Raw genomic sequence first — 18,731 nt, 5'->3', positions numbered from 1 at the left:
GCCGCAGCGATGCCAATGATGTCAAGGAGACAAGAGAAAACCTGTTATCTGTATATTCAAATGGTGTCAGTTAACTAAGACAGACCATTTTGGACGTAGACCGTATTAATGTATTTGTGATGTTCTGAATAATGATCAAACTTTGTTATGCATGGTCATTGTAAACAAAAGTACAACATACAAAACATTGTTCCTGAGAAGCATCACATTTATTTCAAGAATTTTGATACTATGTTGTACTCTTAACTTTCAGAAATAGCTGCAGTACTTTGAGAAAGGGAATCTGACCAAGAGATACTGACAAATGTGAAGAAATAACAAGATGAGTATAAAACAGGGGAACATCACAGTTATCAAAAATCATAAATTACTTGTGTTTACCACTCATCCAACACTACAGCATAAGAAAGGGGAGGGGGGGGGGGAGAGGGAGAGAGAGAGAGAGAGAGAGAGAGTTACTGCACCATTTGTGGGACTTTTTTCCTGACATAGGACAGTGTTTGTTGCAGTGTTATCTTGTCACTATTTAATCAACTTATCAAGTTCCGCACATGTTATCCTTCTGAAATCCTTTTTGAAGCCTCTGGCCATTGTCACTGAAAAGAAGTATATAATTGTATAGAAAATCAGCACCATAACTCAACAGCTATAGAAGTTAAAAATTACTTGTGTGTATCAACAAATTCGTCACATATCTGCTATAACTCAGCAAAAATTGCACCTCAGTATATAGCCTGTCTTAGCTTTCCCACTTTGTACAATGAGTTACCTTAAGATAGTCCACAGAATACACAGGGATGTAAAATAGGTCTAATTATACCACCACTCTTACAGATTACAGGATAGAAAAACAGAGCTGGGTTCAATGTGTGAAAACTCATAAAATTATTCTGCATTTTTATATTGTTCACTGTTTCTTACATAAACTGCGATATTATCTTTCTCATCACAAATGTGAAAAATATGTGAATGAAGAGTGCCATAGTTTCAAAATATTAAAAGCAATGTGAGGAAAGATGGAAAGGAGAAACAGGTCATACGGACTCTATATTGTGAGGGACCCACAAGAGATGAAGATGAGAGGAGACAAAACTGCTCCTCCTTATTTGCAATATTAGGAATTTCACCTCCCGGAGGTAACAAATGCCAAGCAACTTTATGTCTCTTTGTAATTCAACTTTTTTCTCAACAGAAATCTTTCACTGATTAAAAAAATGCATTCCGCATCAATATTTATATTTTGCAATGTACAATGCAATACTTACAATTTCATCATGTTCCTAAATATGACATTAATTTATCACATGCATTTTTTTCTTTCTGCTGACTTTACAGATTATTTCAGTAATTGTTGTGTAAGTATTATTAATTAGGTTACACAAGTTTACTTACTTTGTGGTAATTTTGAACGAAAGGTAACATTCAGTGATGAGCCAAAACATATGACCACCTGCGTAATAAGGTGTTGGTCTACTTCTGGAATGCACTAGAGCAGCAATTCTCTGTGGCTAGGATTTGACAAGTCCTCAGTAGGTTTCCAGAAGCATGTGGCACTAGATCTCTTCAAGCAGGTCAAGTAATTACTGGCTGGTGGTTTGTAGGCTCAGAGTTGACACCTGACATCATCCCATAGGTTTTCTATAGGGTTCAGATCAAGCAGCCAAATGCTATCAAGCTACTTAAACCACTTTAACATGATTCTGGCCTTGTGTCATGGACAGTTACCCAGCTGGAAGATGACATCACCATCAGAAAAGACATCAAATATGAACCGATGCAGGCTGTCTCATTACCATATATGTATGTGATCTGAGGCTTTCCTGGAGTATATGCTGCTCCCATGGCTCTCAGGTGCACTTCTGGATAGGTGGCAATCTCTTGTCAGGTCTGATGACAGAATACAGTTCTGGTGCTGGCACAAATGTTTTGAAGCCCACCATACAGTGCATATTGTTGAGCATCGGGCTTCCATATTGACCTGAGGACATCATTAATTATGATTGCAGTGGGGTGGGCATGGGATCATCAAGATTGGATGGTGGATCAACAGAAACATGTTTCCTGGTTGGATGAATCACATTTGTTGTTACACCAGATGATTGTGTACAAATATGATATCATCCAGGTGAATAGCTGCTCCAAACGCGCACCGCACCAACACATGCTAAAGGGGTCTGTACTAAGGTACAGGAGACATTCCCCTGTGGACTACGTATACACTGCTATCATACTTTCTTGCTTTTCATTCAAGTTTCTTTGGAAGACTGCATAAAACTGATCAGTGAGAAGTTCAGCCATGGGCTGACAAAGGTTTTTAAATATGTTATGAAATTGACTTATTTTGTTTGCAATGGGCGATCTTATGAGCAGACCGAGGCATAGCCAACGGCATACCCAACGGCAGCCCTCTCTTGCAAGCTGTAGCAAATCTGTTCATGGATTACTTTGAGGACTGAGCACTGGGAACTGATGAGCTAAAACCTGTGTGTTTCTTTTCATATGGTGTCAATTGGTTACATGGACCTGAAATACTAAAGAATTTCTTAGAACATCCTAGTTCAATCCATGAAAACCTTCAGTTTACCACGGAAATACAAAAGGATGGTGAACGTCCTTTTCTCTGTGCCCTAGTTTGGTGTAAGCCCGATGGCTTGCTTGCCCACAGTGTATACTGTAATCCAAAGCATACAGATTTATTTCTCCATGCTTCCAGTTGCCTCCATTCCTCACAATAGAACAGTGCCCTCTCTAGTACACACAGCATGGTCCACCTTAGACGAACAGAGCCTAATGGCAGAGCTGCAGCACCTGGAATCCATTTTCCATGAGAATGGATACAGCAACTGATAGATTGAGACAGGTCTGTAACACAAGATCTCTGAGAACGATATGGAAGATGAAAATACATAAAAAGGAGAGAGAGAGAGAGAAAAGAAAACAAGCTTTCATACCATTTACTGGCAACGTATCGTCAGAAATTGGCAGCCTACTGCTAAAACATTACATTATTCAAGTTTTCCGTCCGGCAGCTGAAACAAAAGCATTATTAGGGGCAATGAAAGATGACCTGTTTCTTAAAAACGTGGGGGGTGTACTAAGTCATGTGTGAATGCGGAAATACTTATATTGGACAAACAATCCACACTACTGCAAATCAATGCATGGAACATAAGCACCATGCCTGCTTATTGCAGTCCAGCAAGTCTGCAATAGCAGACCACCACATTAAATATGGACATAAAAGGAACAATCTGGAAACGAAAATCCTGGCTAACATCAATTAATTTTGGGACTGCATTTTCAAAGAAGCAATTTAAATTCATGCAACTGATAATGTAATCAACAGGGACACTGGCTTCCAACTGAGCACAGCATGGGAGCCAATCCATTAAAGCAAAACGTGTCACTTGGATGTCAGATGTGACAGGGACGGTCGGCGGAAGGCAACTCAGCCTCTCCCGTCCACTGTTGCAGCTAGATGCATCACCGCCACTGAGCAAGGCACATAGCTGGCAAGGCCTGAATTCTGGACTGGGAGGTATAAACACCACAAGCCCACAGCACACGCTTCTTTCCATCAGCACCACCTGATGATGGCGGTACAATTGTCAATCAAAATATCATAGGCTTTCAATGATTGAGTCTGGCAGTACACCTGAGATTAGTTTTATGGAGTCTTCCAAAGGGACTTGAGTGAAAAGCAAGATGACTGAATCTGGTGGTACACACAAGAACCACAGAAACAGCATATATGCCAGGAAAGCTTCAGATCAAATACACTATGCGATCAAAAGTATCCAGACACCTGGCTGAAAATGACTAGTTTGTGGCACCATCCATCAGTAATAATGGAATTCAACATGGTGTTGGCCCACCCTTAGCCTTGATGACAGCTTGCACTCTCACAGGCATACATTCAATCAGGTGCTGGAAGGTTTCTTGGGAAATTGCAACCCATTCATCAGAGTGCTGCACAGAGGAGAGGTAACGAAGTCGGTCAGTGAGCCTGGCACAAAGTTGGCATTACAAAACATCCCAAAGGTGTTCCATAGGATACAGGTCAGGACTCTGTGCAGGACAGTCCATTACAGGGAAGTTATTGTAATGTACACTACGCCACAGGCCGTGCATTATGAACAGGTGCTCGATCATGTTGAAAGTTGCAGTCACCATCCCCGAATTGCTCTTCAACAATGGGAAGCAAGAAGGTGCCTAAAACATCAATATAAGCCTGTGCTATGCAAAATAACAAGGGGCGAAAGCCCCCTCCATGAAAAATGTGACCACACCATAACAATACCACCTCCGAATTTTACTGTTTGCACTACACATGCTGGCAGATGACATTCACCAGGCATTCACCACACCCACACCCTGCCATCGGATCGCCACATTGTGTTCCGTGAGTCATCACTCCACTCGCCACATTGTGTACCGTGAGTCATCACTCCACACAACACTTTTCCACTGTTCAATTGTCCAATGTTCAGAGTCCTTACACCAAGCAAGGCACCATTTGGCGTTTACTGGCATGATGTGTGGCTAATGAGCAGCCGCTCGACCATGAAATCCAAGTTTTCTCACCTCCCGCCTATCTGTCATAGTATTTGCAATATATCCTGATGCGGATTGGAATTCTTGTGTGGTGGTCTGAATAGATGTCTGCCTATTACACATTACAACCCTCTTCAACTGTCAGCAGTCTCTGTCAGTCAACAGATGAGGTGCTGTATGTGTCCCTAGGGATGTTTAGAATTGTGGAAATCTTGTGTACAGACGTATGACACAAGTGACACCCAATCACCTGACCACTTTCAAAGTCCACGAGTTCCGTGGAGCGCCCCTTCTGCTCTCTCACAACGACTAATGACTACTGAGATCACTGATATAGAGTACCTGCCAGCAGGCGGTAGCACAATGCAGCTAATATGAAAAACGTATGTTTTTAGGGGTGTCCAGATACTGTTGATCACAGTATACGTATACATTATTGCTGATCACCTGCATCCCTGCACGTTTGATTCCATCCTTGGTGGTGAAGTCACCTTCCAACAGGATATATGTCCATGTCACAAGGCCAGGATTATGCTACATTGGTTTGAGTAGCGTGATAGCAGTGTATACATAGTTCGTAGCTGTCATGTTCCCTTCTATTTCTACCACAGGTGAATGTCTCCCATAGTGTAATACAGATGGCATTGGCCTGTGCCTGTGGCATGGTGCATGTTTTGAGCAGCTGTTCACCTGGTTGGTGGCATATTCGTCCACAACCGTGGTTATGGTGTAACGACTAACATGATTCACCTAACCAAGCAACATATTTCCATTGATCCACTGTCCAATCTTGATGATCCCATGCCCATTGCAACCGTAACTGATGATGTCCTTCTGTCAATATGGAAACACACTTATCGTCTACTGCAGAGCCTCGTATTCAACAATATGCACTGAACGGTGTGCTCCAAACACTTGCGCCTGCACTAGAACACTACTCAGTCATCAGATCTGCCAAAGATCACTACCTACAGAATGGGACACCTCCAATTTCCACAATCTTTGATGAGGCAGGGATGTTCAGTACCTTGTCACCTACTCATGCATGGTTCACCATCCTTCAACTACTGTCCCTAGATGTTTACAGCAGTATCACATAAGCAGCCAATCAAATTCACAATTTCTAAGAGGTTCATTCCCTAGTGCAGTATGACTTTTTAAAGTCAGTGAGTGGATTTTCCCATTTGCAGTTCATATTGCCACTTTTCTCCATTTGCAGCTGCTTTGCTTTCCTTGCATCATGTGTCTGCAACACCACCAAACGGCATTCAGTATCGTGGTGGGCATTATCATAAACCTTATGTGGTTGGTTTTGAATTACTTTGTCTAGAAAACAAAAGATATGATTTTAGAACTAATGGAGTTTACAGATTTAGTACAGTATGCTGGAATACAGGATAAGGGAGAAACGACAACATGACGAGAGGGAAATCAATTTAACAATGCTTATTTACACTGTAAAAAGTCTTGTTATGTCTTCGTTAATCTGGGGTTTGACTTACTTTCTAATTTAATAATTGAGAAGATTTGTTTCCTCCCACACTTTATTTACTTTTGTTACATAACTCATTCTCTGGTTAACTAACATTTTCCTCACCTTCTCGTTATATCTGCCGCCAGTTAAATGGAAAGGCTTTTCTGCCTTCATTTTGGGGTGATTTTTTGTTTGTAAGTACCATAAAGTTTGTTTTGTTGTATACTATACTTTGCAAATATGTTTTACTGAAGCAAAGTGATTGGTACAAATATCTTGGGTATCTTCAGCTGGATTACAAATTAGCACTTTCTTTTTGTTCTTAATGATTTTAACACAATTAACAGCAGTTTTGATAGTGTATACCTCACAAGCATTACTGTTTTCTAGATGCGTAATATGATTAGGTGGTTCCTTTCATTAGTCACCAACATTAGAAACTTACTTTATTCAAAAACAAGCAATAAGCTCTCCAACTGTACTTTCTCACATCTACCATTCAGGAAAAAAACAGATATTTCATTGGGTTGGCTCCAGATAACATCAGAAACTTATGTTTTTCCACAGAAGGACAATAAAACATGCAACAAAAATAATTTTGAAAGTAGTTTATTTACCATTCACTTATCAATAATATCATTCTGCAGACTAAAATTATGTTTTATTTTGCATTCTGATGTACTTATAACTTCAATCTTTTAATGTCATCACTTCGAAAATCAGACCTGCAAGAGGGAGGAAAAAAAAGTTAATGATCTGTAACTGGAAAATCAACTGATGTGCAACTGATGTCTGCATTGGTTTGTAGAGATTTGCACATGGGAAAGCAATGGCACATTAATTGAAAGTAATGAATATAAATGTTCACATTCCATCACACTGAGTGCACAATTCGTTAATGAATAATGGAAGAACCTCTCTAGATTTTCAAGGTTGCTGATGAGTTCATATAATTTTCTACTACACTTTGATGGCTTTCTTAGCTGTTTCTTTCAGATGCTTTGAGCAAAGATCTCAGTTACTCACTACATGCACTCCAACCAAAGTGTGATTGGTGTTAGATAGTAACTGAGATCAGACCTTAGATAGTAACTGAGATCAGTGCTTAACCCATCTGAAAAAGACATCTCAGAAAGCTGTACTAATTTGATGGAAGTCAAAAAATTATCACAACTGCAACTTACAATGTCTACAAATTATTGGCTTTGCCAAGAAAGCCCGAGATGATTCATTAGTATACTGAAATTGACTGAGTTCTTAACATGACGACTACAGTGTTCCATAAGGCATTTTAGAAGCATCACCAGATATCTGGCCAGCCAATAATTGTGTGAATTGATGGTACCTAGTACTGGACACACAGGCACCTTTCCTTGTGGATTTTTAGCAGTCCATAAAGGCTTGGTGTCGCAGATAAAGCTGCTTCTTCAGTGCTTCTGGTATATCAGAGTTATTCAACAGAGCCACTGTTGGCCTGCTTATTGTTGGGGTTGGAGCCACCTTGATCTTACTGTAGGCTGTGTCCTGTAGCAATGAGACAATTTTATGATGGTAATCATCAGTGCACATCACCAAAATGGCATTCTCTTTGTTACTGGAAGAACTGTAGTGTCAGTATCATCTCTCAGTGATCAGATAGCCTGCTGCAGTCTTTTTCGTTTTCAGAAGTTAAGACTTACTGATGACCCTGCAGATTTCTTGATAGATCTCCTGTGCTCATTCCTTCCGTAAGCCTCAGATGGCTTCCTCCATGCTGCTAATAATGTACGATTTCTATGTGGGCCTTGCGACAGGTGCAAAGTTCAGCTTTTTCTCAAGGGCTGAAATTGTAGTTGAATCCAAAACTGTATCTGTCAAATTTACAATAGCTCTGGTATTATTAACCTCATTGTTTATTGTTTGAGCTCCTGACAGTTGGTCAAATTTGAAGAACATTTCGTTTTTTTTGCCTCACTGTCAGTGTAAGAGCTGCAGTCTGCCCACTCCTAGGTGTGTGCTGATAGTGCTTTTGCCATATGTGGGTGGCATGCGAATAGGGATGTGCATTCCTATACAGATCTTTTAGAACAAAGTGAATGCGCTTCCCTCGGTATGGCCATGCCTGCTTGTTATAAAATCCAATCAGTTTTCTTTGATTTCACTGGGCGTTTTACTTCCACACACTGTGGTAGGATGTTCTCATCTTAATATAGTTGATGGGAAGCTAACGTGTTGAGCAATTTTGCTTTCCTGGTCCATTATTTCTGCATCTGTTTGAAGCTGCAGAGCATCTCCTTCCCTTAGAGGTGACGCATGCTCTCCTGGCATATACTGTGGGAAAAAAAGCTCTCAGGTTTATTCGTCATCTTCTACTGATGTGCAGAGATATGTGGATGTTGAAGTATTTTTACTGGTCAATACAAATGAAGGATACCAACAAAGTGTTGCATGGAATCCCACATTAGCGGCAATACAACAAGAGTCTGACCAATGCTGTCCAATGCAAGGCGCGGCCAGAATGCCAACACAGAAATGCAAACAGCGAACCTGCTACCCCCACCATTGCAGCCTGACCCTGTCCCCACCTGCTGGGCAGACAGTACCAGGCCTGCCTGTAGCCAGAAGGAAGGGGGGCACACTGCTCATAAAAATATTACAGCAACCACATATCTCGACACTTTGCTCGTCGAAATTTCGTGGTATTTCACGCTGCCACCTGGCTGGAAAACTGGGAACTTTTCACCAACAGATGTTAATTCTTCCAACATATGAATATTCCAGGGCATCGATAAATATTTGCACTTCCTATGTAGCTATAGCAGGCTAAGAAGACTTAGGATACCTCTTTTATAACCTTAATCTGTTTCATATAACATTTTGTTACTCATACAAGTGAAGATAAAGCCAAATTCTGCAGCTTTAGTGTAGTAATTATGCATAGGTGCATTCTATGAGAGAAACTGGGTTGATGTATTGTTCTGAAGGATCAAGGGAGGTACCAAATGTAGTGGAAATTATTTTGAGAAAATAAACCAAATGAAATTGTCTTGGCAAACTTTTCTAGTATATATTGCACATATAAGATAAAGTTTCTAGTGAAAGTAATTATAGATAATGTTTTTATACTTCCATCGGAATGTGCACAAATGTAATTAATGATATCTCACAACTGTATTTAAGAATCAGAACCTCTTCTATTACAATTACCTCTAAAACTATTTCTTTGACCTCTGATACTGCTGATGGGGTAGGGATGGAAACAGGAGGTGTCGCATCCTCATGGCACTGAGAACTTTTTGAGCATCAAATTTACTATGCAACTTTTGAGCATCATTGGAACAGCACTTGTTTTTCAAGCAATGTCTCAGTCATGGGACTGGAAAATTATCACAGCATTGATTGAGCTGCTTTTAAGCTTTCTCACTTTATTAAAAATGATCTGCATCTGCCTTTGCCTTGTTGTTTCCATCTGTTACAATGCATAAATAAAACAATAGAAAGTCCTGGTTCGAATTTCAACAATATTATGAAAAGCATAGATTGCTACTCACCATAAAGATGGCAAGCTGAGCTGCAGACAGGCACAATGAAAAGACTGTTGTGTCGTGTGTGTGTGTGTGTGTGTGTGTGTGTGTGTGTGTGTGTGTGTGTTGGGCCTGATTGTGTGAATGTGTGTGCATTTCCTTTTCTGAAGAACCCTTTCACTAACAGCTCAGTGTGTAACAGTCTTTTCATCGTGCCTATCTGAAACTCAATGTGTTATCTTTATGGTGAGTAGCAGTCTATCCTTTTCATAATATTTTGCATAAATAAAAGTATTTTGGTGGACTTAAATTCAGGAATTCCAAAAATTATCAGTTTGGTAATATTTCATGGAGGTGATGTTTATTGCAACATTTGCACTAGACACTCCAAAATCTTGCTAAAACAAAACAGGGATAACAATTATAGAATGTACTGAGCATCAAAATGCTGATATGTGTACATATAGGTGTAAATTTGTCTAACAATGCAGCTCAAGCAAACTATCCAAATGAGTACTTTAAGACGAATTTTTATTTAACGTATGTTTCTATTCTAAGAAGGAAACTAACAGCAGTAAGACAGGACACAATAGTCATGTCCATGATCAAGATCTTAGATGGATCCTTGTCCAGTATTTAATAATTCAGAAGCTACAATTGTGAATATTTCACTATATGTATGCAATTCTCACAGATATATTTGAAGGGTAAAAGCATAGCAAACTCAATTTCTGTTGAGTCGTAACTCAGTTTGCAATTCACATTAAGTTACAAAAGTAGTTTGATTTACATACTTAAAGCTAATCCATAAAAGCTGTATTTACGGAACCATAGTTCAACTAATGATACAGATACAAATACATAATTCAATGGCTGTTGTAGAAGGATGTTGGAAATTAGTTGGACTGATAAGAAATGAGAGTGTTGTTTATGGAAATAGTGAAGAGGAGAATATGTGGAAAACACTAACTAAAAGAAGGGTCAGGATGGTAGGACATATATTAAGACATCAGGGAATAGCTGTCATGGTAGGGAGCAAGGGAAAACAGAGACTGAAATATGTACAACAAATAATTGTGGACATGTGTGTAAGTAGTCCTCTGAGATGGAGATATTGGCACAGGAGTGGAAATTGTGGCAGACTGAATGAAACTACACAAAGGGTTGATGGTCCAAACAAGTCAACATGCTTGGATGATGCTTCATCTTTTAGTTATTTCACATGGATGCTCTGAGAATGCACTACAGTAGTTGTTACCTCAAGAACTTTCACACAGTATGAGCAAATAAAAATTCTATCTTTATCATGGGAATAGATACAAATGATATTAAGACTGTCACTAGCCCTGATATTTTTGTGATAGCAATTATCAGTTATCTTTAATTCTCCTCTCCAGTAAGTCTAATAAACCAATCTGGAAGATAACTCTGATAACGAATGTTAAAGCTCCATAATGTTTCCTTATTCAAGCAGAAAGTATTGCAATTTGTTATGAATCTGTATAAATATGAGCAAATTTGTCATATGAGAGGAGCATTTTGCCAAAACAGAAAAGTTAATGTCATAAAAAAGTGAGGCTAATGTTGCAAAATAACACTTAGTAAAACTCAACATCATCTCTATATTGTGAGTAGCAATCTATGCCTTTCATTATACTGTCATTAGTCTGTCCTGGATTTTCCATTGTTTCATCCAGTGAGACTGAAATAATATTGGTGACTGCCTAAATGGATGGCAATTTTGGTGGCGATATCCCTTCCTACAACAAAAGGATCAGTAAACAAATATTGTCGCAGTTCACATATGAAGTAACATTTTATTAACAATGCCTGCCTCTGAAATGGCCCCAACATGATTTTATTTCATCCTTTCTTCCCAAGATGAGTAAAATTGTAGATTCCATTACTCTCAGTCTTTGGGGGGGGGGGGGGGATATTGCAACAAAACTGACATAGGATAGGATGCCGCAGTAGCTAAACAAATGTTCATGATATGATTATCTTGGAACATAAGACAATCAAATTAATGGTTTAAAATATTTGGACCTACCTGAGACTTAGTATCTGCCGAACTTCTGTAGGAGTCAATCTCCAGGTCAGAGGACCTGAGTTACTCCCCCAATAATCCAAGATTTCTGAAACTCGCTCAAGATTTAACACTGTTGCTATTTGGGTAAGACGTGCAAACCTGTCTCTGATAGACCAAGATGTCGTACTTGTAAGGTAGCTAACAAGCGTGCGAACTTCTTTGTCAAACACCAGACCTCCCAACTAAAAAAGAACAAAGAGAGTAAAAGTTAACAACTTTCTTACAGTGACAATTTTTCTCTTCATTTGTCTATGGTAAAGCAATAATTTGTAGATTTTCCACAGTTGCAATGTCTATAGATTTTGAGACTATGATAAGAATACAGAGCTGTTTTACTAAAATAAAAATTGAGTACTAGGTCAAACATAAGAAAAATGAACTCTTGACCTCATTGGTAGCATCTGTTATCCATAACAGCAAACATATGATACCTTAAAACTCTTACCAGTATTTCTCCTGAGACACGAGAGTGCTATGAAGGCTTTTACAATGCTACATTCTGTTATTTTAAATTCAGTCATGTTATCAATTCATGATTCATATGAGTGAAACAACAGAATAATATTTATTCTTTTAAACATTCATGTAACTCATGTCTCAGTAGAAATGTTGATAAGAGTTTTAATGCACCTTGTGATTAAGGTTCATTTTAACAGATGCTACCCTGAAGTAAACAGTTCATTTCTCCTATGTCTCGCATAAAAATTAATTTAATTAATTTAGGGGTAAAGGAGACCCATCACCAAATAGCAAAAGCATTCATTTGTCAAAAGCTTTATGAATAAGTTCTTCCTTGAGCTTGAGCTAGAGCATGCAACCCCCCCCCCCCCACACACACACACATATATCATGGATGGGTGTACAAGTCACAACCAGCTGGCACTATGTAGGCAATGCACGTCTAGCCGTCACTATGTAGGGGCACAGGTGTGTGTTTGTGTGTGTGTGTGTGTGTGTGTGTGTGTGTGTTGAACACACCTACAATATAGTATGGCAAAGGTTTTCAGTGTCTAGTACAATCATTCTGCTGTGTAAGCCAAAATACAGTCTTAGAAAGCCTTGATGGGTCTTCTTTGTCCACAGGCAAATAGTAAACTACTCTTATGGTAGAGCTGTGTAGCAGGGGAAGACGTTGTGTCCTTTTGGGAATTGGGGATGGCTGTCTGGCAGGTATACTGCTGCCACTACTACTTTCTACTCTTTGTTGGAATGGTATTTTTGTGCAGCCTGATGAAAGGCTGTAAGAGCAAGTGACAGACGAAAGATTGGGGACACTATATTAGTAATGTCATCAATAGATTTGCATCTATCACAATTGCTAGACAGTGAAAAAACAGCCACCATGCCAAGGAAGCCATATGAATTGCTGTGAATGATCTGATAAGCACTGATTGCTAAAGTAACAGTGTTTCCAGTTGCATTCAGCAATGTTAAACTTAGTATTAGGTACATCACAGACAATCACTTTTAGAAATGCATAAGAATTCTGTAATGAATAATAAGCCTGAATCTCAAATTCCACAAATGCCCTAGTGCCTCCCTCCCCCTTCTCCCTTGTGGACTCATATGATGGAGCCTAAGAAACGAATTGTACTAGAAGCAACCTAACAGGTCTCAAGAAATGAATTCAATAAAATTACGCAGAAAAAGTTAGTGCTATGGTGCACAATAGATGCCAATGTGATAGCATCAGATCATTTTGCTCACAATGTGATGTCAAGGGAGACTTTGCACTACAAAAATAAACTAATTCTGACATGGATTGTCCCCATTCCTGACAGGTAACATGACAGGAAATATCATTCGCACCCACTCAAACAGTAGCCTATAATGAATTATCTAAAACTGTCTACTTAATTACTGACAGATTTGTGCGGTTCTAGGCACCACAGACTGGAGCCGAGCAACCGCTACGGTCGCAGGTTCGAATCCTGCCTCGGGCATGGATGTGTGTGATGTCCTTAGGTTAGTTAAGTTTAATTAGTTCTAAGTTCTAGGCGACTGATGACCTCAGAAGTTAAGCGCATAGTGCTCAGAGCCATTTGAACTGAAAGATTTATTCATTTATGGAGTTAGAGTGGTGATGAATACTTGTAGAGCAGCTGTTATTATGACTGGGTAGCAGAGCAGGAATACTGAACAACTAAAATGAATCAACAACGAAAAGTTGCTTCTGTCAGAAACTAGTACAGTTAAAGTGAAAAGTTACGTTACAAATGTACTCCTGTCCAAAAGGCAAATTTAACATCACTGTGGATTTTCGAGTATGGTAGCAAATTTATAGAGAGGATATATTTATTTGTTCTTGGCAATGACAAAACATGAACGAGAAATGTCATTGCTAGTGATTCAGAAATATTCAGGACAATGAGGCAGGCTGCTTGGGCAGCTCAGCACTTGATAGTGGCTGAACACAATGTATTCAGCACACGTATCTGGACTTGGTGATAATGATTTAGCACTCAACATTATATGTAGAAATCACATCTGCAGCAATCAAAGAGTTAAGAGCTGAAGGTTTATATTCAATAAGAATAAAGGAAAAAAGACCTATTTCATTATGCAAAACTGTGTCACATAATTTATAGCCTAATTTATAGCCATGCAGGATGCAATTGTAGAATTAAAATGGGGCTGTTCATTTTGCCCACAAATGACACCTGAGTAATTAATTAAAAATAATTAGCAATGCCTGCTTAAATTATCAAGCTAAACTTTCTGAATGAATATATTAATAACATCTCAGCAGATTAGTCTTACATACTCTGAAACTGTAACTCACGACAGCGGCCAGTGTAAAACATTTTGCGCATGTTCTTGAAAAAAATTTGAATATTTCCAGTAAAAATGAAGTGTGTGCAAATTGTAAGGTTGGGATCTTGAAACTAAATGTGCATGTATCACATCTACATCTTATTACCAGTGAGTTAAAAATGGACATTAACAAACTTCAAGCAGAAAAATGTTAATCACCAATGAAGCAAAATATGCTGAAAATTCCACCAGAAACTACATCCTTTTCTGAGAAGTGGATACACAAGGATGAAGTTATAAATGTACTGCAAGAAGAAAACAGTGTCACGTTGCTTAAAATAAGAGTTTTAAACAAAAGTAAGTCACCATGAACAAGCTGTACTGGAAAATTTGAATTATTATGCAAGTGATGTGTTAGACCCAAATTAACTACTATTAAAATTATTGGCAAACAAATTGCAGTGCACAATAAATTTGAAGTGCAAAATAATTTATGTGATGATTCTGAACTATATCATTCGGACTACTGGAAAACAAAAGTGTAGTGCACTGACAATAATCAATGAGACATAATTCTTATCATAAGTGGTAATTAAGGAAGAAATTGCGGGAAATTACTGCAGGACAAATTAGGCAATCAGCTCATTCTACAAAGTATTATAAAACCTGGTGCACCAATGAAGGAAGCTGTTAAATATGTGAAAAAATTAACTGAGAACTTCTCACTGAATGATTCATTAATCTTTTTTATTGCCTCAAATGACAATCAAGAACCTCTGGATGAATTTCAGAGGAACATTACGGATTCTCTGTAATACACACTGAAACTAACACACAAAATGAATGTAACTTAAATCCAGGACCTCTTAGACAAAATGACACCCAAAGCCTGAACAGAAAAAATCAACTCTGTAAATCACTTTGTGATAGCAAAATATCAATACTGATACATATGTGTGGAGGAAGAGACGTCTGAATTTTAAAATTGAATGACTGGAAATAAATGAATATACAGCTCATGGTCTACCCTTCAACAGATGAGGAAAGAGTAACATTTACCCATAGGAATGCCTCTTTTATAAATACAATGAAAACAGAAAAACCACTTACAGTAATAAAGCATACAGAAACAGACCAACAGGTAAAAAAGACTGTCCTGAAGTTAAATAACAGGTAAAAAATGTAAAAAGTGTTTATCTCGAAATCAAAGTACCAAACAAGAACATAGAGACAATTATGTACCAGTATGTGCCCCGAAACAAGCAAAAAGGAAGAAACAGTAACAGACCTCCACTGAACTGATTTAAAATCAAGAAATACAGTCACAAGGCAGTCATTACTGGACAGAGGGGTAAAAACTGACTGTAATAGAATGGAAATTGGAGACATTTCAACAGAGGAAAGGCAGAATCCTAACAGCTGGTGAACTAACACACCAAAATCCCAACACAAAGAATCCTACCCCTGGAAATAATGATTTCTTTTCCACTGGAGGAATTAGTGCTAAAAGGGGGGTAAGTGGTCAAGCAAGAAATAGTATATTATTCTGTTCACCTAATTTTAAGTAGCTCCGTAAGAATGTTCAATCACTGCTCAATAAAATTAATGACACAGAAGTAATGTTAAGTGATCTGAATGATATTTCTGTCTTATGTTTTACCGAACAATGGCTTAATCAAGATACATTAGAGATGACACACCTCCTTAGCTAAAATTTTCAACCTTCTTGTAGGAAAATGTAGTCACAGGGTTAGCTGTGTGCATGTTAGAGAAAATACTGAATTCAACATTATAACCAAATATAATAATTTGTACAATGAAAAAGATGCATAACTTTTGACAGGTGAATTACCTAGGTAAAATACAATTATTATTTGCAGATGGAGAAAGAAAATGTTTTGTTACCACATGGAGGAACTTCTGGAAGAAATTAATTCTTACAAGGAAAATAGAAACATTTGTTGGAATTTCAATACTGATTTCTCAAAATCCAATAAATTTAAGAGATGAAATTATAAATTTACTACAGTCATTCATTGTAAGCCCATCTGTAACTAACCGTATTGGAAAACAGCAACTTCCGCATCTATCACTGAGCAGAGTTTGATAACTACATGAAGATATGCCTATAACACACAAATGGCACACAGATATTATTGATCACGGTGCTTAAATTCTTACAACGAATACTGCAGAAGACTCAAATTTCCATAGAATGAGACACACTTAAGGAATTTTAATTCTGAAAATGTGGAATACTTCTGTTTTCTCCTAAAGGTGGAAAACTGGAATGATAAAAAGGACACATTTATGGCACATTCAAGCATTTTTCTGAAACAGTTCCCACAAAACAACTATACTTAACTCTGTTCAGAAAATAAACAGTACCCCAGCAAAAAACGGGAAGTTGTTTGCATTTATTGATGTGCCCATTCACAAAACACTATCTGGTTATGGAAATCAGCGCCATGATGTTCTTGATGGAGTGACACGTGGTATGGATGATACTTATGACAATGCAGTATTATGACAATACGGACATAACGGAATCGCAGTGTAATTGCCAGGTGCTTATCTCTGGGTTGTGGTGCACTGCTGCCTGTATAGCTATTTCCATTAGCTTCTGCAGTATCATGTTTGCTTCATTTCTTTTTGCCTGGCTGTACACTGCCATCAGACATAAAGGTGTTCATAACTGTGTAAAAGAACAAATCAGAACGAGCTTTCTCTGGAAAACGCTCAGCATACACGGCAACAGCAGCCTCAACATTTATCCTACATTCTCCGTAAATTAGGATCAAGTAACACCGTGTGAAATAATTGCAGAAATCTATGTAGGATGTATGATGAATGTATCCATTAGGACAGTGCAGCAAAATTTGGTGTTAATGGCCTATGGCGGCAGATGACCAATGTGAGAGCCTTTGCTAACAGCACACCGCCTTCAGTGCTTCTCCTGGGCTCATGACTGTATCGGTTGGACCCTAGATGACTGGAAAGCCATGACCTGCTAGGATGAGTCCTGATTTCAATTGGTAAGAGTAGATGGTAGTGTTTGAATGTGGCACAGACCTCACAAAGCCATGGACCCAAGTTGTCAACAAGGCACTGTGCAAGCTGGTGGCGACTCCATAATGGTGAGGGCAGTGTTTGCATGGAATGGAATGGATCCTCTGGTCAAACTGAACTGATCATTGACTGAAAATGGTTGTGTTTGGCTACTTGGAGACCATCTACAGCCATTCATGCATTTCATGTTTCTAAACAATGATGGGATTTTTATGGCTGACAATGCACCATGTCACTGTGTCACTGTGTCACAATTGTTTGTGACTGGTTTGAAGAACATTCTGGACAATTTTAGCAAGTGATTTGGCCACCAACATCGCCCGACTTGAATCCCGTAGAACATTTATGGGACAATCGAGAGGTCAGTCTGTGCACAAAATCCTGCTCTGGCAAGATTTTCACAATTATGGACGGCCAAAGAGACAACATGGATCAATATTTCTACAGGGGATTTTCAATGACTTGTTGTTGAGTCCAGGCAATGTCAAGTTGCTGTACTACACCTGGGAAATGGAGGTCCAACACAATATTAGGAATATCCCCTGACTTTTGTCACCTTGGTGATCTGTGAAAATTACTTTAAGTGCAATGCATGATGCAATTGCAAATTATGATTTTTAAACTCATTTGGGTAAATATTTCTCAAGTGCTTGTATTTAGCTGAAATCAGTGTAACCAGTTTTCCTGCAATCAATCTTGTCTACATGTCCAATATTAAAATCACTTGTAAAAGATTGAAAATTTTCTGGAAAAGAAATATCGAAAACATAGATGCAAACAGTGTAATCAGGGTTGCCACAGGTTCTGAAAATCAGGGAATTTCAAACACATCGGGGAAATACCACGGAAAAAAAAAACAACTCATTTTTGTCTTTGGAGACGAAATGGTTTGTTTACTGAGGTGTGATGCATTGTCACTGGCTGGGTGCATCTGAGAACATGGGCTGCTTCCATACTCCCTCATTCCTACTGCTTCTCCCCTTCCTACCACTCCCCTCAGCTTGCCGTCAGTGGTGTCACAACTTCTTGTGACTAGTCTGGCAGCTGCTGATGACAGGCAAGGAGGCATGAGGAGTGGTTTGTCTGGATCTGATTCTCAGAAACTGTAGATGCAGCGGCTGGAGACGGCGGTCAGGTGTGCAAGAGTTGTGTCTGAATGATTGTGTGAATGTGTGTGTGCTCTCTTTTTCTGACAAAAGCTGTGGCTGAAAATTTAGTTGTGAGTGTGATTGTCTTTTCTACATGCCTGTCTGCAGCTCAGCAACCATCTTTATGGTGAGTTGCTACC

At 38.8% G+C, this 18,731-nt stretch overlaps 1 protein-coding gene across 4 annotated transcripts in view; it reads right to left on the bottom strand.

Annotated features, from left to right (window-relative positions):
- Positions 1-450: 450 nt before the first annotated feature.
- The window catches only part of LOC126236766 (conserved oligomeric Golgi complex subunit 4), a 128,836-nt gene continuing 110,555 nt past the window's right edge, over positions 451-18,731 (bottom strand). For 2 of the 4 annotated variants that reach the window (XM_049946336.1, XM_049946333.1), the window contains exons 11-12: positions 11,582-11,802; positions 1,415-1,561 (exon numbers count right to left, since the gene is read on the bottom strand). In XM_049946336.1, the coding sequence (XP_049802293.1) occupies positions 1,471-1,561; positions 11,582-11,802 (312 nt within the window). In that variant the 3' untranslated portion in view covers positions 1,415-1,470. Of the gene's footprint in view, positions 597-1,414; positions 1,562-6,621; positions 6,754-11,581; positions 11,803-18,731 lie in introns of those variants that run through there. The other 2 variants (XM_049946334.1, XM_049946335.1) reach the window with 2 other exon arrangements.

The sequence above is a fragment of the Schistocerca nitens genome, chromosome 2 (assembly GCF_023898315.1).
Source record: "Schistocerca nitens isolate TAMUIC-IGC-003100 chromosome 2, iqSchNite1.1, whole genome shotgun sequence".
Lineage (NCBI taxonomy): Eukaryota > Metazoa > Arthropoda > Insecta > Orthoptera > Acrididae > Schistocerca > Schistocerca nitens.
Note: the sequence above shows the minus strand (reverse complement) of the source record. Positions and strands in the feature narration are given on the sequence as shown.